This window comes from Penicillium diatomitis, assembly GCF_028827545.1.
Source record: "Penicillium diatomitis strain IBT 30728 chromosome Unknown utg000013l_segment0_segment0, whole genome shotgun sequence".
Lineage (NCBI taxonomy): Eukaryota > Fungi > Ascomycota > Eurotiomycetes > Eurotiales > Aspergillaceae > Penicillium > Penicillium diatomitis.
The window spans coordinates 34128-60065 of NW_026623185.1; the positions used below are offsets into that span (position 1 = coordinate 34128).

The 25938-nt window shown below is 47.7% G+C and overlaps 4 protein-coding genes across 4 annotated transcripts; 1 reads left to right on the top strand and 3 right to left on the bottom strand.

The window, feature by feature from the left end:
• Positions 1–4988: 4988 nt before the first annotated feature.
• Positions 4989–6072, bottom strand: N7539_008479 (retrotransposon gag protein; the record flags this gene model as incomplete). The annotated part of the gene is made up of 2 exons (XM_056938074.1): positions 4989–5090; positions 5170–6072. The coding sequence occupies 2 exons, from the start codon at positions 6070–6072 to the stop codon at positions 4989–4991; spliced, it is 1005 nt and encodes a 334-aa protein (XP_056786456.1).
• Positions 6073–9026: 2954 nt separating this feature from the next.
• On the bottom strand, positions 9027–9530 carry N7539_008480 (uncharacterized protein; the record flags this gene model as incomplete). The annotated part of the gene is made up of 2 exons (XM_056938075.1): positions 9027–9256; positions 9281–9530. The coding sequence occupies 2 exons, from the start codon at positions 9528–9530 to the stop codon at positions 9027–9029; spliced, it is 480 nt and encodes a 159-aa protein (XP_056786457.1).
• A 3512-nt stretch (positions 9531–13042) lies between these two features.
• N7539_008481 (uncharacterized protein) lies at positions 13043–22130 on the top strand (the record flags this gene model as incomplete). The annotated part of the gene is made up of 5 exons (XM_056938076.1): positions 13043–16093; positions 16281–17300; positions 17344–17516; positions 17828–20823; positions 20881–22130. The coding sequence occupies 5 exons, from the start codon at positions 13043–13045 to the stop codon at positions 22128–22130; spliced, it is 8490 nt and encodes a 2829-aa protein (XP_056786458.1).
• An 870-nt stretch (positions 22131–23000) lies between these two features.
• N7539_008482 (uncharacterized protein) lies at positions 23001–24719 on the bottom strand (the record flags this gene model as incomplete). The annotated part of the gene is made up of 4 exons (XM_056938077.1): positions 23001–23330; positions 23386–23537; positions 23589–24532; positions 24598–24719. 4 exons carry the CDS (start codon positions 24717–24719, stop codon positions 23001–23003), a joined length of 1548 nt encoding a protein of 515 aa, XP_056786459.1.
• Positions 24720–25938: the final 1219 nt, after the last annotated feature.

A 25938-nucleotide genomic window follows, 5' to 3' on the forward strand; every position in this document is an offset into this window, starting at 1 on the left:
ACCAGAATTGGCTCCATGCTTCGATCACGGTTCGATCCACTTGTGTGGAATATTTCTTTGATGCGGGCAGTGCAGTCAGCCGGTATTTTTTGGACTGGACCGGATCCGCTGTGTCCCGATACACGCGCGGACGATCTGTTTCTCCACATCACAACTTTCCTGCTTGTGGACAACTTCCAGTGGTTGAAACTTAGGCTTTGCAAGCTGCATATCGCTTCACAGGAAGTTCTGGTGCAGTATCCTCTTTTTCTCCCTCGTGTAAAATCTCTACTGGGGAATTTGCAAAGGACGCGGGCACAGATTGAAGAAATTCTCTCTCAGAACTCATTGATGGAGAGCAAAAGTTGTCGCTTTCATCGCTTTCAGTTGAACATTTGCCCGGTTTCGGAGCATATGAATGGCAGCAGTGGAGCAGAGAGCGCATCAATCTCTGATTGCGTATGGCCAGAATCTACGCTCGAGCCACAATACTTTGTTAAAAACATCGTGGGCAGTTTCCAACACTGTTAGATTATAAGCTTGAAGTTTTATCTATAAGGATTGAAGAACTTCTACTATATTCACAATAACCATTTACTGCTGATTCATGGTAGAGTAATACGTTCTACTTCTCTAGTTATAGTTTAGTTACATTTCCTATTATCTCCGACCGGGTACTGTAGATGGGTCTCATACCCTTGAACACTAGACTACCACGAACATAGCGTTTGCGGGTTATTTTCAGGAGAAAAATAAGCATATTGCAGTGAGAGCGCGCAGGGACAGACAATTTGGCGCTTGTTTTCAGTGTACTGCATTGATGGTTTAACTATTCGCAGACTGTAAAAGTCAAGGTTGGGTACAGCCATAGGATTATGATTCACATCAAAGTCGTTGGTCCTGGGTTGGCAAGATGGTGGCGCCCGGACCGTTGAGACTGGTTTTGGTCAGTGAGTGTATCTGTGAAGGGCTGTAGCAGAATTGATTCAATTGTACTAGGCCAACATGCTGTTTTGCAACAATCTTAAGGAAAGAAGGAAGAAGGGGTAGGAGTCGGTCGCAGTCCTTAAGAGCGTCCTCGGGTAGGACCCACTAGAACCTCGCTCGGACCCCCTTCTGCTAAGGCGGTATCCGGAAAGCCATGGCATATGGTTAACCACCGGGCTCTGGCCCGTTACAGTACCCCCTTTCTCATCTTGACAGTCGATATGACGAGCTCCGCGCCCGTATCGTTCCGATGTCGATTCGCAGTTGAAATACGCCCGGAACATCCTTCGTACTTATCAAGCGCCTCACAGTCTTGAACGGAATCTAAGGGTTCCCAGGTAGTCTCTGCATAACCTGCCCATTTCACTAAAACCTCTGTTTTAGTCCCTTTTCCTACTCTGCGCGCCCTATGGTCCAATATTTCCTCGACCTGGTATTCCAATTCGCCATCGATTACCAGGGGAGGAGGTTGCGTATCGTCAACGATTTGCGAGGGTAACGGGTCCGATGCAGCAGGTCGTATAAGGTCCACATGGAATACTGGGTATACACCAGTTGGCATATCCAGTCGAACAGTGTGTGGAGACGGTACTTCCTGTACGGTATATCTCCCGTGTAACCAGTCAAGCTTCTTCGAATGCCGCTGGGACCGAATATTCTTGAGGTTCAACCATACTTTGTCCCCTTCTCGGTAGGTCGGTGCCGCCTGGCGAGACCGGTTGGCGTATTCCTGCTGCCTATCTTGTGCAGTCGCAATAGCGGCCTGTGCCCAATCGGTTGCTTCTCGAAGACGTTTCACGAACGCTTCACCCGCTCGCTGGGGGCCAGTACCACTAGGTATAGAGGGATTGCTTTCCTCGATGCCGATGGGATCAACGTGATAGCCATGCGTGAAGAAGAATGGTGACATTCCAATCGATGTGGCATCTCGATTATTGATCGCTATCGCCACGACTGGTAACAGTTCTATCCAATCGTTCTGAGCATAAGACGTGAAAGCCCGCAGGATCTTTTCCACTTCCTGGTTCGCGCGTTCAGTAGACCCGTCTGTCTGCGGGTGGAAAGCGGTAGAGAGTCGACGTCGAATCGTAAACTTTTCGCAGACGAGTTCCCAGAATCTGCTAACAAATTGAGGACCCCTATCACTCGTGATCGCGAGAGGTAACCCGTGGTGCATATAGAAATGCTTTAAGAATACGTTTGCTACTCGCTCCGCTGTCGTTTCGACCATGCCGACTAAGATCACTCCCTTTGTTAGTCGATCTGTTATAACCAGGAGGTTCGTGGCTTGATTGTCTTTCGATGGAGGAAGGTCGGTAATGAAGTCCATTGAGATATCGGCCCAGATTCGCTCAGGAATCGGTAGTGGTTTCAACAGCCCGTGCTTCGTATCGCGCCACACTGAGCTCCTGCCACACACGGTGCAGTTTCGCAAGAATCTCCTTACATCCTTCGCCGCTCCAGGCCAGAAGAACCGTCGAGACAGTATCGCATAGGTAGCGTCCCGCCCCGGATGACCCGTGACATGGGAGTCGTGAATTTTCTGAATAATACCGGTACGTAGCGGCTCACTTTCGGGAATCCAGATCCTTTGTCTGAAACACAGCAAACCTCTCTCATCCAAGTGACACTCCGAGAGGCTGGTTTTCGTATTCGTTTCGGCAGCGACTCGCCGTTCCCCGTCCTTTAATGCCTTCGAATACGCTTGATAGGTAGTATCGATTCGTCGAGCCTGTTGCCATTCTCGTTGTAGCTCCTCCTCTTCGAATATCTGGACCTCTCGTTCGAAATCCAGTAGGGCATCGTCATCGAAATTGCCTATGCGGGGGCGACCGGTGCGAATCGTAACCTTTTCAAATATCTTTCGCAACCGATTCGATAGCCTTTCATCTTTGAAACTTTGTGGCATATCCTGACCACGTCGAGAGAGTGCATCAGGGCGAGTTGCATATCGCCCTGGCCGGTATTGTAGCGTGAAGTCAAATTCACTTAACAGGTCTGCCCATCGCATCTGCCGCTCTGAGAGGTGCCTCGCCTTATTGAAGTAACGCAGGTTTTTATGGTCCGTTATGATAGTGAATCGAGGAACCATCTTCAACTCGGGTCTCCACTCCCGTAAGGCGCGAATTATCGCCAAGAGCTCCTTATCGTAGATCTTGTAGTTTGACTCGGCTGGGGTAAACTTCTGTGAGATATACGCGCATGGAGCCAATCTATCGTTATCCTGTCGCTGGGATAACACCGCTCCAGTAGCCCATCCTGATGCATCTGCTTCCAGCACCGTTTCCCTGCCTTCTTCGAAGTGAGCTAGGATCGGTGCGTTGACGAAGCGTTCTTTTAATTCGTTGAAGGCCTGCTGACACCCGTCGTCCCATTGGAACGTGGTGTCCTTCTTTGTTAACCTGGTCAACGGGGCCGACAAGGTAGCGAATCGGGGGATAAACGACCGATAAAAGTTGGCGAATCCTAGGAACCCCCGCACTTCACGAACTGTCTTTGGGGCCTCCCATGCTCGAATGGCTTCAACCTTCTTAGGGTCCACATGAATACCTTCTCCAGCGCGGATTATAAATCCAAGGTATTTGACGGTGTTCTGTTCGAACTCTGACTTTGCAATGTCACATTGCAGCCCGGCTTCCTTGAGCTTCTGCAGCACTTTGCCTACTTTTCGGCGGTGATCGGATAGTGATCCGTTCGAGTAGATGATAATGTCGTCGACATAGGCCGATACAAAGTCGTCAAGATATTGTTGCAATACCTGGTTGATAAAACGTTGGAAGGTTGCTGGCGCTCCGGTAAGACCAAAGGGGGTAACATTCCACTCATAGAGACCGTATCGGGTTCGAAACGCCGTCTTCCACTCTTCGCCTGACGCGATTCGAATTTTATGGAATGCCGCAATCACATCGAGCTTCGTGAACCACCTGGCCTTAGCTATATTCCTAAGGGTTTCGCGGATTAGTGGCAGTGGATATCGGTCTTTCACGCTTAATTCGTTCAATCCTCGATAGTCGACACAGAATCGTACACCTCCGCCTGGCTTACGCACCAGGAGGACTGGAGCCGCGGCGGGTGAGTTGCTAACACGTATAAAATTCTTGCCTAATAGGTCGGTTATCGTTTTGCGTAAATATAGCAACTCCTCCTTGTTCATGCCGTATAAGGGTCCATAAGGAGGTGTCTCTTCGTTGCCGTTTCGGTCGCGTTTCAGTGGTATTTTGTGATCGATTCCTGGGCGATGTGGCGGTAGTTTCTCAGCTAACTGCTGACTGAAAACTTTGAGCCATTTCCAATAATGCTTTGGTAGCTTTTCTTTCGGATCAATGTGCTTTTTTGGTTGCAACGCTTTGTCGATGTCGTTCAATGTAACCTTTCCAATCCTCAGCCGTTCCGGCTCCGAAGCGCTGTCGAACAGCTGTCGAACCGACTGCGCTGATACCTTGTTCACTCGCAAAGTCTTCAATCCAGGGGGTCCGATTGATGGGTCCCGCCTATTCCAACAGCGCGTTCGGCGACCATCTTTGTCGAAGATATCGAGATAGCCCTTCCTTGCCGAATATGTCCCATTCACGTCCCTTATCCATGGGTTTCCAAGTATGATATCATCTATCTGGTTCTCGATAATATATGCGAACACGCGGTGCTGTTGATGGCCATGGATATCGGCGTCGAAGTACGTAACGTGCGTGATTCGTCCTTGATTCGCTACTACTCCGTCAAGCACACGGGTACGGATTCGAATGCGCGGGAGATCGAGAGATTTGACGAGTTCACCGTTTACAGTTGCAAAACTTTGACAGCCCTGGTCGACTAGGGCCTTTGCGAACTGAATTCCATTCACTCTGACATCTAAGAGAAACGGTGGTGATTCGTCTTCTAAAAGTCTCTTGATCCCCTCCTGCTCCTGCTCGCGACTGGGAACAGGAGCTAGTCGTTTTCCGACTCGCTCTCGGTGACCGAGGAATCGGTCTCTCCTCCCATGGGTTCCGCTTCATTTCCCTCCGGCGCTGCCTGTGTCTTTTTCACTCGGCTACGTTTCGCCATAGGATCGTGAACCTTTCGGTCCTTCTTTGTTTGACCGGTAGCAACGCGACTTGGGCGCTCGGCAGGTCGATAGGAACACTCTGAGATGCGATGGTTATCACTACCACAACGGAGGCAAAGGCCCTCCTCGCGACGTCGAGTTAACTCTTCGTGACTGACCCATTTCGCCTGCTTCTCGACACCTTTTCGAGGGCGGTTCCCTCGAGGATTAATACGATTGACGTCGATAGTAGGAGACCAATCCATCTCATCCAGGTTCCTCTGTTGACGACGAGGTGATTTATTAGATCGACTCTTACCCAGATTCAGAGCGTCCATGTCGGTCGTAATTTCATGCAGGCGGCTAATCAGTCCCGAATAGGTAGCGGGAATACCGCGATTCATTAGCGCGACGCTCATCTCTTCGTTCAACGCGCCTAATAGAATCTGTCGTCTAGCTTCGTCCGGCCAATTGATAGCTCCGGCGTCAGCGAATTCCTTTTCAAGCTTTGGTAGGAATCGTGTAAACGGCTGCCGGTTTGTCTGCTTTATCTGATATAGCCTTCTTGCCGCCCGCGATTGCGCGTTCGGATCTCCATATATGCCCTCAAGATACGCGAGTAGATCGTCGGGACCGGCTGTGTCTCGCGAGTGTTTCACATACGTTCCGGTATTCTTCCATGCAAGCTTCTCAAGGCGTGAGAAGATATACATGAATTGGTCCTGCCTAGACCCGATCGCTGCACCGTCGACTGCTAGCTTATTTTCTATCGTGATCCGCCAAGTGCCCCAGTCGTTGACGTTCCCAGCGAAGAATGGCGGGTCCGGGAGTCGGGGCCTCAATCTTCGTGCGGTGGTCGAAATCGATTCGGCGGGGTTTGGCGTTGGTTCCGTGGTCGTTTCAGTGACGCTTCCCAGGGTCGGAGAGTTTGCCGTCTGCCTAGCCAGTATATTTTCAAGTTGACGAATTCTTTCGTCTTGAGCGGCGGTACGCTGCTGCTGCGCGCGCTGACCCTCTTCTATTTGTTGCATCATCGCCTGCGCCCACGCGGGCGGGGCCTCCTGCTGCTCCTGGTAGTTCATGGTAACCAGGTGTATTGTGTACTAACCGGTGGGGATTCGGTAGCGTTCTAATGTTCCAATCTTCTGGTGTGCCTAGGAATAGGTATCTTCTAGGGCTTTCCGATGCGTCTTGAGCGCTAAAGAGTTATGCGCTAGGTTTCCGTTCCAATGTAGACACGCCGTTGAACCGCAGTCGATTCAGGGGCGTGACCAATACGTTTCCAATGAAGGTGCCTGGGTCGACTCCCTAGGACTTGCTTGTGACCAATGGTACTTCTTGATATAGAAGGAAGATTGTTGAATGTGAAGGGCTGTAGCAGAATTGATTCAATTGTACTAGGCCAACATGCTGTTTTGCAACAATCTTAAGGAAAGAAGGAAGAAGGGGTAGGAGTCGGTCGCAGTCCTTAAGAGCGTCCTCGGGTAGGACCCACTAGAACCTCGCTCGGACCCCCTTCTGCTAAGGCGGTATCCGGAAAGCCATGGCATATGGTTAACCACCGGGCTCTGGCCCGTTACAGTATCAGCCTCTTTCCACCATGCTAGGCGCCCACGGATACCTGCCATCAAACACAAGACTTATGCATTTCCTACCTGTATTAAACCGACTTCGTGTTGAAGATATTCAACCGCAGCCCGCGAGATTACCATTTGAATCATGTACGCGACGTATGACATTCTCACCACAGCAATCAGGATGTTATCTTATCCATGTCGCCCATCTATAGAGAACATGAACCATGCGCCACAGACCTTGGGGCTATAAGGGGCAATTGAATTTGTCTTTCATCGTGTGATTGAGATCCTGTGCTAGGCCCGATCTCTTCTTATCAAGTGACTTTTCATCTTTATTTTAGTCCCATCATAGTTCTAAGATTGCTTGCTATCGTCCGCACTTCTTCCATACCTGCGGCTATGCGCTGGTTCCTAGGTACGGCTCTGTGGATCAACAACAGGTGCTGGGAATTCATGCTCATCATATAATTAAGCTTCGCTAAACTTTCTTCTGAACAGACTCGGATTGAAAGCGGCGGAAGAACAGCCTCCATCGTACTCCGGGTCTAACTAGCCCAAGAATATTTGTTTGTTTTTCGTAGTATACAGACCGGACAGGGAGAGTTTTAGAAGAGCTTTAGCTGATTTCTTGTTTTAGAAAACTGAGCCACAGGTTATGGAGGTCAGCCATCAATTAACGATTGAGATTTCTAATCGCAGGCAGAACTACAGCAGAGGCCTAGTTAAAGCAGAGAACGCTTTTCGTGACTGAAGCATAAAATTCAGGTTACCCCACGAGTTTGGATGGACGAGCTAGCTCAATTTTGATGGGTGATTCAGCGGTGATTTCACCAGCCGAATTCGACCAAATTGACCATCCTAACTTCACCGAAATTGATACACCTGGAGTCCGATGGGCCTCTTGATTCGCGCTAATTGGTCAATTGGGCCAATTTTCAGAATTGACCGTCAGATTCGAGTGGTCACGGCGTGGGTTTCGGTGAATTCGGGAGAATATAGGTAGGCTAATTCAGAGGATCAATTGTGATGATGCTGTAATAATCGGAAGTAAACTTGTCGAAGTTGCTAGACATACCTAATATTACATACAAACAAGAAAATATGAGCTGCAAAATAATCTCAAAACGAGCTGAATTGGTATAGACTGGTATGTATATGGACGAATGAGAACTACCGGAACCATCAGGTAAAGATTGATTGATTAAAGAAGAAAACCATTCAAGCGAATGGGGAAAGGACAGGTTGAGCTGTCCCATGGCGGTGTAACCGAGTATTCCAGTGACACTACGGATACCTCTCCTGAGGTGCTACCCGCATATTACATACTAACACATTGGGACACTGGGTTGGATATGGACCAATCTCGTGTCAGTGTAAACATACTCTCCAGTTTTCCACGACAGATAACCAATAGGAGAAGACTATGATCCCGCCCCGCTTTGCTAATACGAGTTAAACTAGCGAGACCCGTTCATCATGGACAGCAGCTTAAGGAATGAATGTCAATCCCTACATCGTCTCGCACCTTCAGTACTGTGCTCGTAGAAATCAGCAGTTTCTCATCCTCATTGTGGTGCTCATTCACATTACAGTGGGTGTCGAGAAAATGACGGGTATCTTTTATAGCGCCCTCCTATACTTACAGTGGAGACATTTTCTACCCCCAAAAATCCCGTCCCTCTTCATCTCAGACATCAAATGTCGGATATTCGCGCCCGGGTTGAACACGCTCCTACTACTCATTACAGTCAATTCCACCATTCAACTTCGCTCGACAATTGCGGTTATTCCAGCTTGTTTATTACGATGAATACAAGTCGTCAATTTTGATCAACTCAGATTGCTCCTAGGAACCTAATGAATTATATTTGGAGCTAATTACAGTAACGAAGATAGCTTACAACGTCCACAAAATGGTGTGTAGTTGCCTGTGCCAACATTATGCAAAGCCTTCAATCAGGCCCGAGCACACTTGAATCACATAGCCCAGAATCCTAATCAGAGTAGTAGTAATCGTAGTCCCAGTCGGGGATAATGTCTCTGCAGCTGGTCGGACCGTCGTTATGCCAATCGTCGTCGTCGTCATCAAAGTCATGAAAGATAGGCCCGAAGTCAAAATCAAAATCATTACCCTCCTCATTCATCGCATTATCCATGATGTCGTCATTCCACTGGTTAATTGCTTCTTCAATACCCTCCCTAGTCCAAGGCCCGCGGGCGTTGGACTGAGATGTTCCATCAAAGTTTGGGCTTTGCGAAAGCCGAATCCTCTCCTTGGTTGCTTCCAGTATCTGAACCTCCCAAAATTTCTCTCCAGGTCGACATAGCTTGGTGTTGTAGGTAACGAAGAGACCCGGTAACAACGCAACATCTCCCACGCAGTATTTCACAATTTCTGGTTTAATAGGACGATCATTGAATATCTCGTATTGTCCTCCAAGTGCGGGGTCATACAGTCGTCAAGTATTGAGTTTTGTCATCTCCCACGTCTTTTTCTCCTTTGCAGAAATCGTGCTGTCTTTCTCGACACATGCTGCTAAGCTGGCGAGAAACTCTTTCGGGCCCGTTCTTGTTCCCAATTCCATCAACTGGACGTCTCGAGCACCGTCAATGGCGATACTATAATGGCTGAATAATGCATCCGAGTCATGTCGAACGTCGAAGAAAAGTTTCAAGATGACCGACGATTCTAGTATGGATTTAAGAGATTTACCATCAGCATTGACAGTAGAAAATGCGTCAGCTCCCAGTCGGTGTATATCAATGAGATATACTTTTTCCTTTGGGGGCGCGTAAATGGTCATGACGAATATTGAACCATGACGACCAAGCTGATAGCCTTCCAGGTCGATGAGTAGTGATGGGGTATCAGTTCGGAGAGTCATCACCTCGCCTATAACAGACCGAAGGAGAGCCACCGAGTCCACGACGACGGGTTTGATTCGTGCCAGATCAAAGGCCATGGTAACTTCAAAGCTGAACAGCTCGAGTTCGTGATCGAAAATCGTCTAATGGTGGAGTAGAAATGAAGATGGGCGGGTGAGTATTTAGGAGTTTCGCTCTTCTCTTTTCAACTTGCTTTATTTCCGCCGTCTCTTTGCTACCCCTTACAGATACCCCTTACATTCTGCTTCGGAACACCACTGCAGTGCTAACGTCTGCCAAACCATGACTCTCCCCTTCTGCTTTCGCGCTCACCGCTAGGTTAAGAATGCCGCATGAGCGACATTCTTCGTCTATACCGTCAGGTTATTGTTCCAGGTACATGTCACCGTAATATTCTTTCTGTCAATTTTTCCTTCTACGCTGATCATACAAGTCCAAAGAAAATGGCCGGCTGGGTAATTCCTGCAGTCTTCGTATTGCCAGGGAAGATCTTGTAGGTCATTGATCGCTCATGTAGTTCTGAGGAAGCACCGGTTTGCCACTTGAGTGGACGAGTTGCCGTGTTACAGCATACAATGAATGCTTCCTGGGATCGAAGATTCGGGAAACCATGAGAAGAAGGTTCTTTTGATCAAGTTTAGCGAACCGACTTCCCGGCGGGAGGTATTCAATGTAACATTACCTGTATTTGAGCTGAGATGAACCTCAAGGATCAGATCAGAGCTGGAAATCCTCTGATCTCGTAGGGTCGTAAACGAGGATAGACAGCAAGGTAGGATTTGAGAACTTCTGTGTCCATGTTACACCAGCAGGGCTTTTGGCGGGCGAGTGGCTAGTTTTCGTATTCTTTCCTCGCATTCTTCAAGTGCAACCTAATCCACTCACCTGCCACCACTCATAGTGTCAACTGAGTCTTAAGACTACCCCCTCTACATAACTGATTCGCTTTAATGAGGGGCCAGAATATATCTCGAAGAATGGCCATTGCCACCAGATGGGAGCCTGAATGTAACAATTAGGTCTTGTTCCGAAGTTGAGAAACACTGAGCTCGTCCGTCTCGCCTGGAAAATGAGAGATACTCACTCGGCTCTCTGCCACTAAGGCTGAAGCATCGATGCAAAACTCTACGTCTCTACTTCTCTACATCATCATGCAATATCGAATACCTTATCATGGCCCTAAAGCCGGTGGAATGACGTCTGACTATATGCTGATTCCTACAAGGGTAAGCAACGAAGGTCAAGTAGGGAGACCTGGAGGCAATTGCCCTAAGCCTTCTATCAAAATGGCAGACCAAACCGTTCACGGAAACTTCAAAACCACCATGGTATATAAATAGACCGTACTTCTTAATTTGTTACTGCAGTCCTTTTAGATGGCTCCGGATGAGAGGGCTGCCATGATGCTGGCGACAATGCACTTGGCAGCATCCAATTTCAAGATGACAGGAAATGTGGTTCGCAATTGTGCCCATATCTAACAATAAACGTACATTTGGCCATAAAAGGTATGTAGAACAAGCGCGGTTTACCTTTATGGCTCCTTGTATGATATCATCAACACACCTTTTCGTCAAAAACGCTACGCACCAACAGTGGTTGTAACTAGAGCAACGTATAGATGAGAGTTACAGTAGAAGTAGCCAACAAATCCGGGTAGTAAAGCCAAGGACGGTTACATTGGGAGAGATAGCACCCCACATTCTTCAGCTGAAGTTCCTCAGCAAAGAACTCGCGGGTGATGCGTACATTTTCAGTCACATCTTATGGAAGAGCGTTTGCAAGTTTAAAAACGAGTCACTGCAGTGGAAACCTGAACGCATTCCAATTGTCATATCTCTCAACGAACATAGCAAAGAAAACTCGCTATGCAACCATCAGGATTTTTGGAAGGCTATGAAGTCTTGAAAGGCACCAAACGCCCTGTTAAAGACCTTGTAACTGAGTCTCCCCCGGTTGCGGATGCCAATCGTCAGACCCGAATTCTCCCCAACGATCCTGCCTTTAGATCAGCAAAGGACCTCTGGGGATTACTGCAGATAGCCGAAAAATGTCTACAAAATCATGTTCGGCTGACGATGGGTTACCGTCACTTACCTGTGACCCTAATGCTGAACCCGTGCAGATGCCACTCAGAGGACTTTCGCGCAATGTTTGGGAAGGAGTCCGCCTTGGGGAGGCTTGAGCAGATCTTTGACAGGATCGGCCTGGATATCGAATTTGATGTTTCCATATGGGACATCTTACCGATGATGAGCGACGAGTGGTTCGAAAGCATGATTGAAAATGGACGAGGGACAGAGCTTGGAGAGTTAATCATGCAAGGATTTGAACTAATAGGACACTACTTGGAGAGGTTTAGGCCTCCAGGTATCGTTGTCTTGCAATGTGCTACACACTCGCGCCAATGCACGAGATACCCATTTCTGCGGAGCGTCAATCACCCTTTGGCTCGTGCTCTTTGTTCATCCGTTGACAAGGCACTTGGAGGAGAGTGTGAGACCATAAGATACAAAGACCATGAGTTTTGGGTTGTATCGGGATTCCATCCAAGCGTCATAAACTATGAACCAGATGCCGTGAAGCGGAATACGCTTGCTACAACTCTGGAGAGGATTTTGTTATCAGTTTACCAGCCATACGTGGATCATTTGATTGACTAAAGCATCTTGAACCATTTTCTGGATTGAAGGAACATAGAAATGATACAGTACGGAACGTGGAAACGATACCCAAATGGCACTCCACGTAAATAAATCTGTAAAATATACGTCTCCTCAGGAAACTCGCATACGCTCTTGATTATAATTACATGGAGCTTTGATGGAAGCAGTGAAACCGTGGCATGGTTGAATACGACGCTCTGGAGTCTGTTAATAATGTCCTCCAAACATGTGACGTTCATCATTGTCATATACAAGAAACTATAGTATGCGAGACACAGTACATGCATCATAGAAACGATCTAAAATGTAAGATTAGGTTGCAATACATATTCTAAGTTACTTTCGCCACTATCCTTCCAGCCGTCTATAAATATAACTGAACTGAACATGAATGTTAACCTTAAAATTTGTTTACGATAATTGAACAGACCAGAGAGAACCAACCCACTACTCAGGCAAAAAAAAACGAAAACGGAGCAAAAATTATCCAAAAAATTGGAACGACAATTCGAAAAAAAAAGTTCTTCATTCTTTTTCCATACGATCTATATTCGCCCTAACAAGCTGCTGCATCAAAGTGACCCAAAATGCCCCTTTCGAAAAACATCTTCAAATACTTGTTTCATCATGTCATTCTTCCCCCCAGCTGCCACAACACTATGATGAGGATGAACTAGAGGATGGCTGTCCCCCGGAGCGCAGCCTCCACCTATACGCTCAAGAAGCTCTGGAGTCTTTCATAACAGAGACATCACCAGAAGAAAAAGAGATTTGGCATATTGTGGTGGGTATGCTTCAAGATTGGAAAGAAGTGGACAAGCGGGGTGCGGTTTGTCAAGATACCTTGACCCAGATTATATCAGACCTCAAATCCAAAGGTGTGTTAGTCCTCTCCTGGTTTTGAAGAATTAGCCTGATTGATAATGATAGGGGCGGCCGCTTTATACATCCGATCACAAAATTGCGGCTGGGTGGCATACTACGATAAATGCAATGACAAAGTGATTATTGATGCGTTTGAAGCGTCGCCTAGCGCAACGGACGTAATATCCGCTCCTGGGAGCCTTGCGCGCCAGTTACCTGGTGTGAGCGTTGCCCTTCCGGGTGGTTTGCTTGAGGATGCTGGGTTCTGTAAAGAGCTCTCTAAAAGCCTAACACGCCTGGCCACTGAAGAAGTGGGAGAAATGATGTTCAAGTCCCACAAAGCTGGAATACCAGTTCCGGAAGAGCGTGATACCACTCACCCTGGTCTTGTCACCGAAGGCCTGATGAGCCAACTTCTGGCATTTGGGGAAAGCAGCACAGCACCACTGTTTTACAAAAACACGCGGGATGACGTCAATTGGAGAAGTAGCAGGCTGCCTTGGAGAAGGTCCCCTCATTGGTTTGTGTTTCGGGTCGCACTTCATACAGTGCTTCAACGTGCTCTTCCTAACGGAGAAGGCCAAAAGCGATACAAGAATTTCATGCTATATCTTGTGGCTGAGCTTGGAATTTTATCCACGCGTATTCAACCAAGTGTGCCTGCAGATCACTTGGAGATCATCCGAGTTAAGACGTGTCGACGCCTTCTCAAATTAGAGGGGGAAGCCTACGAGTTCGTCCTGAGACATGCCAGAAAAGCGGAAACAGCCGTACGGGACATTTTGCAAGGTACCCAGCAGAAGATTGCCAGATCGACACTGACGCACATACCAAAATCGTTTACCTGTGTGCCCGAGGATTTCCATATATCGCTTAAAAATTCTCGATACTACCTGGAGTCTGCCATGTCTGCTGACCCCGCGGAAGTCGAACAATCATCTTTTGATCGGCGACACGAGCAACGCAACCAATTCAACAGATTTGGATTGCCAATTTTGAGAAGTGGCGATCTTATATGTCTAGCGGACTTTGAGAGCTGGGTCAAACACACACTGGGCTCTTGGTACAGCGCAACCGAGCCTTCAGACCATATGTGCTGTTTACTTGGAGAGCTGCTTAAAAGTTATTGCGATCTTGCTATCGAAGCTTACAGCGATAGCCCGGACGCCATGTCCATGGCTATGGTATGTATCATGGAGCTTTGGGTCATTTTAGACAAAATGTGCATTGTTGTCTGCCCGCTTTTGGGGTCCTACTCCCCTGAAATACCGGATAATTTTCTCGAGCCCCTGCTCTTACCACAATTTTGCGAAATGCAAAGAGCTAGTAGGGTTGAAACATATATTCGTTACAGGAAACGAGAGCAAACAAGTGGTGTTCCAAGCATCTTTTCCGACCCCGGTCGGCCAGGATTCTCTGTTGCTTTCTTTGATAATTCAGAGATACACCAACGGCTCCGGGAACAAGTAGAGAGGCATGCTCGAAGTAGCGTCGATGCGAAAAGAGTGGAGTGGCAAATAAAGACTCAACTTTACGAAGAACTTATGAACCGGGCTTTTCGAACCCCGCACCAGTGGGACATTGATTCGCGCGGGAGAAATTGCCACTCTGCGGTGTGCCCGTGCTGCTCTATCGAGAGTGATGCCAGAAACCTGAGCATAGATGTATACGAATGGCCACTCCCGGTGGATGAGAATATTCTCAAATCAGTTGTTTTCGAGCTACAATGCCCACATTGGTTTGCATGGTGGCGCGATATTACTTGGAAAATAATTCAGGATCTTGGCCGACGGCGAAGCGAGCGAGGTCCCGATGTCCAGCAGAATCTCCTTTCATATAAAGATACGCAGCAGTTCTGCGTGAATCATGGTCAACGCCTCACTCTAGGATCAACAGCGAAGTCCTGGAAGAGAACTCACTACAGTAATCGACACTTCCCTATTGCTTTCAATGACATCACTCCACCTAATGGGTTCCGGCTTCGAATTCTTGATAGCAAGGATAACAACTGGGTGGGAGATCAGAAAGATTACCCTTCGGTAAAGCGGTGGTGTACATTTCACCTCCCACCAGGGCCATACTCTTGCCTTCAATACACAGTCGACTCCTCTGCACACTCGGAGAACCAGGTCATAGCGGACCAGCAGCACTGTCCTTCCGAGATTAGTCTGCATGAATTCGTCGCGTTCGGCTGCCTCCGTGCAGGAACAAGAGTGCAGTGGCATAACATAGTCCGCGAGCTGGCTTCATCTTCACTTTCAATGAATGAACAGGCGGTGGGCTTGCTATTTCGTCAAGCGGCCTGGGAGCTCACGGGCCCAAACCCTGGCTCAGAGCTAAGAGAAGCTCACGTATCATTTAACAAAGATGGCTTAGGGAGCCAACTGCTGGAGTGCTTGGAACAAAAGCTCAGTTCCATTGAAGCCAACTGGAACGAGCATTACACGCTTCATACTCTTGTTACACTTGGAATTCGAGCTCTAAGCTTGTCCAATGGGTTCGGAGATGTTGACAGAGCGGCTTCTTTACTGCGTCGAAGCAGAAGAACGTGCTTGAAGTGGTGTGAGGCTTTAGCAGAAAGACTGGAGAGTCAAACAGATGCGCAATGTGAAGCCCAGCAATTGCTTATCGTTAAGATTGGCGGTATCTGTCAACTCACATATGCGGTAGAGCCACAGCATCTTCCGCTTGTTCTAGATAACCGTACCGACCTCTTCCATTTGACAAGGTGCTCAATCTTGGTTTTTGAGAATACGCCGCGATCCCGTGACCATCTCCCATTCGACGTTGGAAATAGTCTTATATGGACAACCAAAATTCTTCATTACCTTGAAGAACATGCCCGTCAAATGATTGCGGATGATTCATCAGGATTTAATGAAGCGATAAAGATGAGCATACCTGATCTGGAGATTACGTCTTCGTGGACTACATGTCCGGGAACACTGTCGCGCTGGGTTGCCAACCAATCGATTGCTGGGCCCCGTGAATGTCCACAAGATATCCATTACAATCTGCTCAGTGGAGAGCTTCTTCTAGCGAACTGTCCCCCAGGACGACTTCTTGAGGAGTACACCAACCTGCTTTCATTTCAGCGCATATTTGGCAATGTGAGAATGTGGTCCACCATAATCCCTCAGTTGCCAGCTTCCATGCTAACTATATAGCGAACACTTACGGTACTGCCCTCAAATCTAAAAGGGTCAGTATTTATGTCGACGATCCTTTATGAAGGATATTCAGTTAGTTTTCCTGGCCATTTTCTCGAACGACTAAGATATTAAGTCTGTGTCGCAGATCCACTTTTCATTGAACGCAAAAGGTCTTATAATAAAGGCACGAGCCGAACATCAGCTGCTACAGCTTATCCCCCACGAAATTTTGGCTGGAGATTTTCCGGAGGATTTAGTTTCGAACTATGGGCATTGGCTCAATTTGGAGACCGGGACACTCGAGTTTCGCTCCCTTGAACATCTATGGATCCCGCGGTCGAGTAACTGGAACCTCTTAATGAACGCTGCGCCAGGAGGGATCTCAACCATGAGCAGATGTGATAATGCATTGATCGACATAAGGAGCCATCTTTTCCAACAATTAAGGGCTGTTTTGGAGGTATTGGATGATCCTGGATATATACATGTCATCCAGACTGGGAGAGATAATCGCAAGTCCGTGGAGGTCGACATGGTCCGACTTCGTCTAAAATTCATCATCAACAAAGCTGGCGCGCTCGATTGCCAGGAACTTAACGCAATGGTTGACCACGACCAAGATATCGGATGTTTATATGGTCTACGGAACAAGCTTGTGCTACTGGACACCAAGAAACGTTGCCGCTCCGTGCTGATACCCTATGGAAGCGTTCAATTAATCAAGACCAAGCACCAAACTTCTGTGACTGTCAATGCACCCAAAGGATCTTATCGGAAGTATTTTCACTACTCGCTCGATCGTCATTTGAAGGTTTTACAGGGGTCATTCGACATGTTAGAGATACTTTATCTGGCATATATGCACGCTGTTACGAGCCATATTCTCCCTGATCCTGCAACAGAGCGTTCAGGGACTGCGGAAGCCATACGAATTTTAGGGCAGGCATGCCTGAGAACCTCGTTTCCACTTAGCTCCGAAACAATTGCGCTCTTAAAAGTCATTGCAACCCTGACCCCTCGTCGTCGCTACTACCCGCGTCATTTGAAGTCCATGCAAACCGTGTCGTGGAACAGTGAGCTTGGCGAACTAGCCCAGCACGATGATTTCCGAGTCCTTGCACAGGAAATCGTGGAGAATGCAAGCAGGTTTTGTACACTCCATGGTGTAAGTGACGCCGATCGTGATGAAATGATGGACTGTTATAAAGATCGTGGAGATCAAAATCTCCTCGAAAGAGCCCGTTCTCGCAATTCACAGTTCCACTGTTCTGAATATGGCGGTAGTGCAGCACGTCAACTACCTCAGCCAACATTATATAGGTCTCGTGACCGTGATTATCAGAGTGACCGCAGTCACCGTGTTTATAAAATCGCGACCCTGGTGAGAAACTGGCGGCCTTGCCTCTCACAATGCTCTGATCTTCTTAGAAGCGTGGGGTCTTGGAAAAGTGTCCGGCTCTCATGGACCTCTGTGCAGGACTTTACCTGCTCAGAGCTACTGAGATTGTCCTTCAGAGACGCATGGGGTTCTCTGTATGAGCTTTGCCGATCCAGTGATCAAGGCAGAGACTCATACAGCCTCATGTCTCTCTTTTGCACGATTGCATTTTCTGGAAGGGAGGAACTCCAAATTTATCCACTTTTAACTGTCGCATTTTCTGGCATATTTCGGGACCTTCCATTTCCGTTCAGTCAACGAGAAGCCCTTGACCTGGAAGCGGGCGAAGAAATCGATCCTCAAGAAGTCAATGCAGCAATCGAAAGAAATTACAGCCATTTCTTCTGTCCCACGATCATCAGAATCACCAAAGCACAAAAGAGAGTGAGCAAGCAGCGCCAGGAGGAATACGATCTGCAGAAGGAGGCCGACATGGAGTCATGCCTAGAGGCCATCAGAGGACAATGGCCTTGCAAAGTACCTCAGCTGCCTGAGATTGAACGGATGGATAAATCAGGGGCTTCGGAAGCATGCTCGTTGCTCTGCACGAAATGGTACCAGAATCGCCAATTTCTGGCCTTTCTTCGCTTGGTTCAAGAAAACTTGGATACCACAGTCGACAATGAGCTTGTGACCGAAATCGGAATTCCCTCCTCACCGCCTGGAAAATCGTTCTGTCCTCGTCCACCGTTTTCTCCACCCGGGCTCTTGAATATTCTGTCATCCTCCAATCCGCCTAGCCTGCCGAAACAAAGCCCACCTCTCAAATTCTCTCTGTACCGCACGCCACAATGCTACAATGCCGAGTTAAATACAGAACTTCGGTCGTTGATTTTAGGTTTCCGAGAAAGTTTAAATGCATGTCGGCGCGAGCTTGGCGAAAGTCTTGAAGAGAGTTTGGAGGCTCTCCAGGAAGCAGACATGCCTTGCCCTCCAAAAGCGCTCCCAGTGGAGCGGAGCGTCATTGCTGAATACTACGCTTTTCAACAAAGTCGAAGAGAAATGCTCTGGGCCATGATTAAAGAATCATTGAAGTCGACAGGAAATTTCTGGGAGGACGTTTCAGAATCGATTCTTTCGCCGTATATCACCAGTTTCTCAATCCTGTCACTTCTGTCTGCGAATCGTTGGAAATCAGTACCAGGGTCTTGGAAAACCACTATCTTGACATTTGCAAGCAGCATCGCCTCACTACGTCGTGCCGAACGACTATTAAATTGCTACGATCGAGACGATATTGACGGATTTTTCAAAGAATCAGAAAATGTCAGTCAAGAAGGATGGAATGCTCATGATTACCCTGATTGGCTACTTTTCGAGATTGAAAGCAACCTCACCATCCGCGAATCACAGACACAAGTGGCTCTGAACATTATCAGACCAGAAAGCTCAGCAAATGCGGTTATGCAATTAAACATGGGTGAAGGAAAAACTTCTGTGATAACTCCGATGACTGCATTGACGCTTGCGGATACCAGTTGTTTGCTTCGGTTGTTCGTCTTGAAGCCTCTTCTGAAACAAAGCGTGAATCTTCTAGCTCAACGCCTTGGCGGGATGCTAGATCGGCATATCTATCACATTCCCTTTGCAAGAGACACGCCTTTGGATGAACCAATGATTGACCAGTTGCGCCAGATATATCTGGAATGTCAAAGAACAAGAGGTGTTCTAGTAGTTTTGCCGGAGCAAGTCCTGTCATTTCGCCTGGTGGGTTTGGACTTGATGGAAGGAGATCCGAGACTAGCCCATCAAGCGATAAATTTGGAAAGATGGCTGCAAACCAACTCCCGGAACTTTATCGATGAGAGCGATGAAGTTCTTGACCCCAAATTTCAACTCGTCTATACAGTTGGCACCCAGCAGACAGTCGACGGACAGAGTGATCGATGGGAGATCACACAGGCTTTGCTTGCGTTGGTTGCTAGTGAAGCCGAGAAATTAAGCTTGCAGCATCCAAATTGCCTGAATGTTGAACGCAGCGGAACTCGTTATCCAATCTTCCATTTTCTGCAACCAGAAGCGCCTGACAAAATAATTGCGAATGTGCTTGATATCATCAGTGAGGAAGGTCTCCCGGGCTTGCCAATTCAACAGTGGGCTCGGCGTGTTCGACAAAGTGCGCTTGACTTTATCCGCTTCATGGACACTACAAGGGGGTGTAGAAATGTCATCCAGGAGAACTTCCAGGGAGGCGTTTTGCTCCGCAAACTACTAGTCTTGCGTGGTCTGTTCGCTCATAATATCTTGAAGTTTTCCCTGGCTAATAAGCGCTGGCTGGTCGATTATGGCCTACATCCCTCCCGTTGTCTAATGGCTGTCCCATTTCGGGCTAAAGGCATTCCTTCCGAGAATGCTGAGTTCGGCCACCCCGATGTCGCCATCACATTGACTTGCCTGAGCTACTATTACCAGGGTCTCACTACTGAGCAAGTACGACTTTGCTTCTCCTTGTTGGGAAAGGAGAATGACCCTTCAGTACTGTATCAGTCCTGGATCTCCAAAGACATGAGCTGTCTCCCCCCAGCACTGAGAGTTATTAGCGGAGTGAACCTGGAAGACGCACAAGTTTTCTGCAGTGTCCTCTACCCTCACGTGCAATACCAAAAAGGCATAATCGACTATTATCTTTCCCATGTCGTGTTCCCGAAAGAGGCCAAGGAATTTCCGCGGAAGCTTTGCGCATCTGCCTGGGACATTCCTTCCCGCGAACATCAACCACTTACGACTGGGTTCAGTGGGACGAATGACAACCGCCTGCTTCTCCCTAGCTCTATACCTCAACGTGACCTGCCTCATCTTCAGCTCACAAATGCGATGGTGCTACGTTGCCTATTACAAAAAGAAAACCGCGCGTGTGTTTTAGCACAGGACGAGAACGGCTGTCAACTTTCTACCACCCACTTGATTGATTTGATCAGGAGTCAGGATCCTCCAGTAAACGTCATCATAGATGTTGGAGCTCAAATCCTGGAGTCAAGTAATCAATGGGTTGCCAACCACTGGCTCTCCCGGTCCACGGCCGACGATGCTGAAGCCGCCATCTTCTTCGATGAAGATGATGAAGCCGCAGTAGTTGATCGAGAAGGTCACGTTGAGAGACTTTTGTGCTCATCATTCCGCCAAAGAATGCATAGATGCCTGGTCTTTCTGGACCAGCAACACGCGCGTGGTGTTGATCTGAAACTTCCATCAACTTATCGAGCCGCCGTGACGACGGGCCCTCGTTTGACAAAAGATAGACTTGTACAAGGTAAGTATCTCCAAGCTATATGAATGCGGGATGATATCTTTCTCACATTTTGTTAAGCGTGTAGCAGAATGCGCGGCCTTGGAGTTGGCCAATCTGTACTATTTTTCATTCCCCCCGAAGTCAGACATGGCATGAGAGTAAACTTTGGATTATTGGACTCCTTCTCCGTCATCCAATGGACACTCACGCAAACATGCGATACGTTGGAAAGCCTGAGGCCTCTTTGGGCCTCGCAAGGCTTGCAACATCACAAGAGGGACAGGTTATGGAACATGCTTACCGAAGGAAGTACATCTGCTCAAGATGTCGTGGCACGAATCGAAGAAGCTGAGGCGCAAACATTGTCTGAGCTTTACGATCCTTCTCAGATGCCCGGAACGTCTACTTTGGATGAGTACATAGATCCAAGCGAACCTAAACTACGCGAGCTTCTCGTGGAGTCGCTTGCTAGCGTCGGGATCCCAGGCGGCCCGACACTGCACGAAGAACAGGAACGCCAGATCACTCATGAAGTAGAGAGAGAACAGCAAATCTATCGACCCCCCAAACAAAAGCCCCTCTCTCATCATGTGCATGAAGATATTCGATACTTTGTGAAGTATGGCCAATTTCCAGACAACGGGACATCTGCAGCCAGTCTGGCATTCGACGGTCTTCGCAAAACCTCTGTTGGACACTTTGATATTCCACCATCCTTAGGTGCTCGGCTTTATGCTTCAGAAGATTTTGTGAAAACTGTTAAGCGAGCCAAGGCCACAGTGGATGACCAATTCTTGAAACCTGTTCACTGGGTCTTATCCAATTCTCACAATGATGACTTGCTAATATTGAGCCAACATGAGGCCAATGAGCTCCTTCCTGACATTCGAGTCTCACCAACGACAAAATTGCACGTGTATGCCTCAAAGACAACCAAAACCATGTGTTCTTTCGACAACCTAGCTTTTCTCACCGCGGGCGAAGCTCGCACCGATCGGACTTGGTCTCGCGAGATAATCCAAGGCTTATCGCTATTCTCCGGAAGCCTTTATTTCGAAGATTTTTCGGCTTATGAATACTTCCGGAACTTCCTAGGTCTGGTAACAGGCGTTTGTGGCGATATTCCGGAAGGGCGAGTCTCTAACGAGGGGTTTGTTGATGAGGAAACGCGACGGCTGATCGGGTGGCCCACGCTTTCGCCATTTGAACGCAATCCCTTGCCATTCCTACGCACACTACTCAATCTTAGAAGTAAAGGGCATGGGTTTTCCCAGACCCACGTCGGCATGGTTCTGGATGTCCGTGCGCTGACAGCCGATCACTTCTAGGAAATGTGCGCGTTCTGTTGTACCTTGTTCAAAGTAGACCGAGATCGCAATCTGATGGGCTGTGATAGCCACATCTCTCAAGTATCAATTAAATCCAACTCCCTAGAATAAGAAACGCCGCCAATCTTCAAATTGAAATGTAGTAGTTCCATACGTACGAAGAGGAAAAAGGTTGCGCTAGTGAGTCAGACACCCATCTGGTTTCCGTCGCTCCTGGGAACCAGAATCTGTCTGAGTATTCTGTAATACTGGAAACCCCTTTCAGGTCGCTTTCTTGACATATAAATCCCTAGCACTCCCATTCAAAGCTTCGTAGGGTTTTATTTAGAAAGTAGTTCATTCTCTCCTCTACATAATGCGATTCCGAACGTCTTCGTCCGCCGAGACGCTTACCCAAAATCTTCAGTATGCTCTGGATTCCTGCTCACCAACCCCAACAACGGGTATATCGAACCAAATTTCAAACCCTATTGGTCTGGGAGCAGCCTTTGAATATAAACGAACACAAAAGAAGCGACTGCATACAAATAGGGGAAGCCACAAGCCTCCTCTGAAAACGCTGTTCCCGTGTCCTGGTAAGCAAAACTCTATGCTATCCATCTCAATTTCCCAAGCTCGCTTTTCCGAACGCGCGCTAATGTGACATAGAAAGTAGAGCATCAAATCTCAAAGTCTAGCCATTAGGCCATCCAGAGCACGGTTGGCGCGCTGTTGCTGTACTTAAAGGCGTGACGGAGTTACTTTGTTGTTTAAAACGCAGTGTTATGAATGATTTTATCGCGAAGATAGCGCGAAAATATAAGACCGGTACCGAACACGTTGTAGAAAAGATTAACGTATGCGAAATAGTCTTCAGTGGAGGCGCGTAGATTATTCATTTCCTTGTCCAACTTCTGGATCTCCTGATGACGCCGCCGGAGTAATCTTAACCTTTCCCTTCACTAATCTATAAAGCCATGCCATGGTTATCAGGCTGACATCAAAGAAGTCGAAAACGTTTGCCCCACCGAAAATGATGGCGTAATAGGTCCACGACGAAGATTGTGGAAGTGATATTTTAGTAATAAAAATTGCCCAAGGAAGCATCCAAAAGATGTTGGAACCAAGTGCTTGGTAAAGATACCACCGAGGTGATGTGGCGAGGAGAACAGCTGCAAGTTGGTAGCTCAGACCGTAGAATATGTAGGTCCAGTCAACGACCTGAGTGCGTCAGTGACTAGTACCATTTCAAAGTTTCTCGTAGTATTGGACTTACCTTCCACATTTCTTGAGTGGTTTTTGCTACGGTTCTCGAGCCAGAGAGGTAATATGCAAACGACTGAACTCCCTGTACGGAAAGAGATGCGAAAAGAACGACTTCGTAGACAAGACCGACCAAACAGGACATAAGGGCAGGCCGCAAGATCCCTATATGATTATCAGTACCGACGAAAAATCCCTTCGCATACTACATCTTACCTAAAACCTCTTTGCGGGATGCCTTTGGATACTGTGCCTCCTTTGACGCTCGGAAAAATGCCCAGTTATGGCCAACAAAGGCGAGTGTAGATGTTTCAAGCGCCTGGACAGGTACCATAATGAGGCCCCAGCGAATAGTATTAAAGACACCCCAGGCAGTTGCGTAAGTTTCACCAAGTTGCACGATCTCATGCACAATCCAGAGGTAAATGGCATTTCTGATTGCAGATTCCATGAAGGTGTAAATGCTTGGTCGAAGCAAAATCTTGAGCGCCGAGATGCTCACATAAAAATGGCATCGATCGCTCGCATCTATTTTGCGACGTGCGATAATCAATACGAAGTTTGATAAGCCCGCGAGAGCGGAAAGACAGTCACAAGCTAGCCGAATGATGGCCTGGTGGATGACAGTTGGCGTTGAGTGGCCGACACGGAACCTTGAGATAATAAGCAGGTCTAATAGTATATTGATCATGAACTTGCTCGAGCTTATCACCAACGGCACATCGGGGTTGTCCAATGCCCGTGTCGATGAGGATAAGGCTGCTTCCACCGCAGAGGTAAAAAATTGGACAGAAGACAGTCTAATGTACGTCATTGAGGATTGTCGAACCTTAGCGGGAACAAATGCCGATGCAAGACTTTGCGGATGAATCAGAAATATGACCATGACCACAAAACCCTGCACGGCTGTGGCTGCAATCATGGTGCACGTCAGATCCAGACGCGAGCGCATAGACCGGGTGGCATTATCCCCTATCAATAACCACGCCGAGCGAGGGAAACCCTCATTTAAAACCTCGACGATCACTCCAATATAGGTATACACGTCAGTCGTCACAACTTGACTAGAGTCAATCTCCGCAACCCATAGTTTGCTGAGAGTACTATATAGGGCTGGCAGAACAAAGGCACCTATGTTGAAGATAAAGGAACCCCAATAGCTATTGAATCAAGGCCAGTTTCAAAATACCACCTGCATTTGGTCACTGAGTCTTGTATTACGCACGTTTGGCGGCTCAGGTGCCCGCGAGCCAGCCGGAAATAACCTACGAGGCTACCAGACCCGCTGGCATCTGGAATTTGCGTCGAAGCTGACGGTCCCTTTGCCGAGGTTGCCTGTCTTTCCATTGCTCGAGACGAAGGTGGAAACAGAGGGAAATAAAATATACACGGACAAGGCGAATAAAATATTGCCGATTGGTTATTCGGCAGGTAGCCAAACAACTGTTGATTAAAGGATAGCAAGAGTGTGAGTCCCTTTTGTTTGAGTGCTGATATACCAAGAGGGAGGAGAAGCACAGGAATACCTGAAGGGACCAGAAGAGGGGTATTGTGCACGACATTATTGCCGTCTTGGCCCTCTTGGGTATGTGAAACGTGATCGAACGTTCCACGCCCCCGCGCATGGCGTAAAATTACACGGCGGCTGTATCCGAAATCCAACAAGACAAGCCCCACATAAATTGGGACAAAGTTATTCCATTTCAAATACGACACGTCTCTAACCGAATACTTGCTAAATTCTTCAGCATTTATCAACCAATCTTCTCTATTTGAGGCTGCACTCAGTCCGGACCCTGGTCTCTACCTCGCTGGAAGTATGAAAGTGTCTTGCCATATAGTTATTCAAGTCAGATACAGCAACAGCAAACGAGACGAATGAGCCAAGAAAGTGTCGCCATTATTGAAAATGACACCGCAAGCCACAAGGTCGCAAATATATGTGGGCCAAGACTCGCCTCAACGCCGAAATCTTTGAGAACGGCTTGAATTGCTGCCTTCATAGTGACGTAAATCACTGTACTACCAACTGCAGCGCCCATAACGAACACACTCGCGATCTGATTTGCTAGATTAGTCCAATTCAGTTCCGGTTTTAAATTAACTTACGAAAGAAGATAATGCAGTAACGACATTTCCCCAGGCAGAAATCAGATTCACAACTACTAAGGCAAAGGTAGCCGCGGTTAATAAAAATCCGATTATATAGGCTGAAATTGACCATCTTGATAGGGTTCGGCTTGCTGCAAGGAGCTTGTCAAAACCCGGAATGATTGATGCGGCATCCTTAGATACTGAGCCAAGGATGCTTTCAAGGTCAAATGAGAAGGATGTACTGGGTGTCGTGCAATTAGTTCCCCCACGTGTATTCTTTTGGCAGTCGCCCCAGATCCCTATATTATAGGAGCTTGGGAGTTGTGTTTTAATTTCATTGGCCAAACTTTGAAGCTCTCCGTTCGTTTCAGTAGCTGCTGTTTTTGCGGCACTTGTTGCCTGAGATATAGCCGTTTGTACAGCACTAGCTGCGTTCCCTGCGATATCACCAGCGTCTGAAGTCACCGTGGAT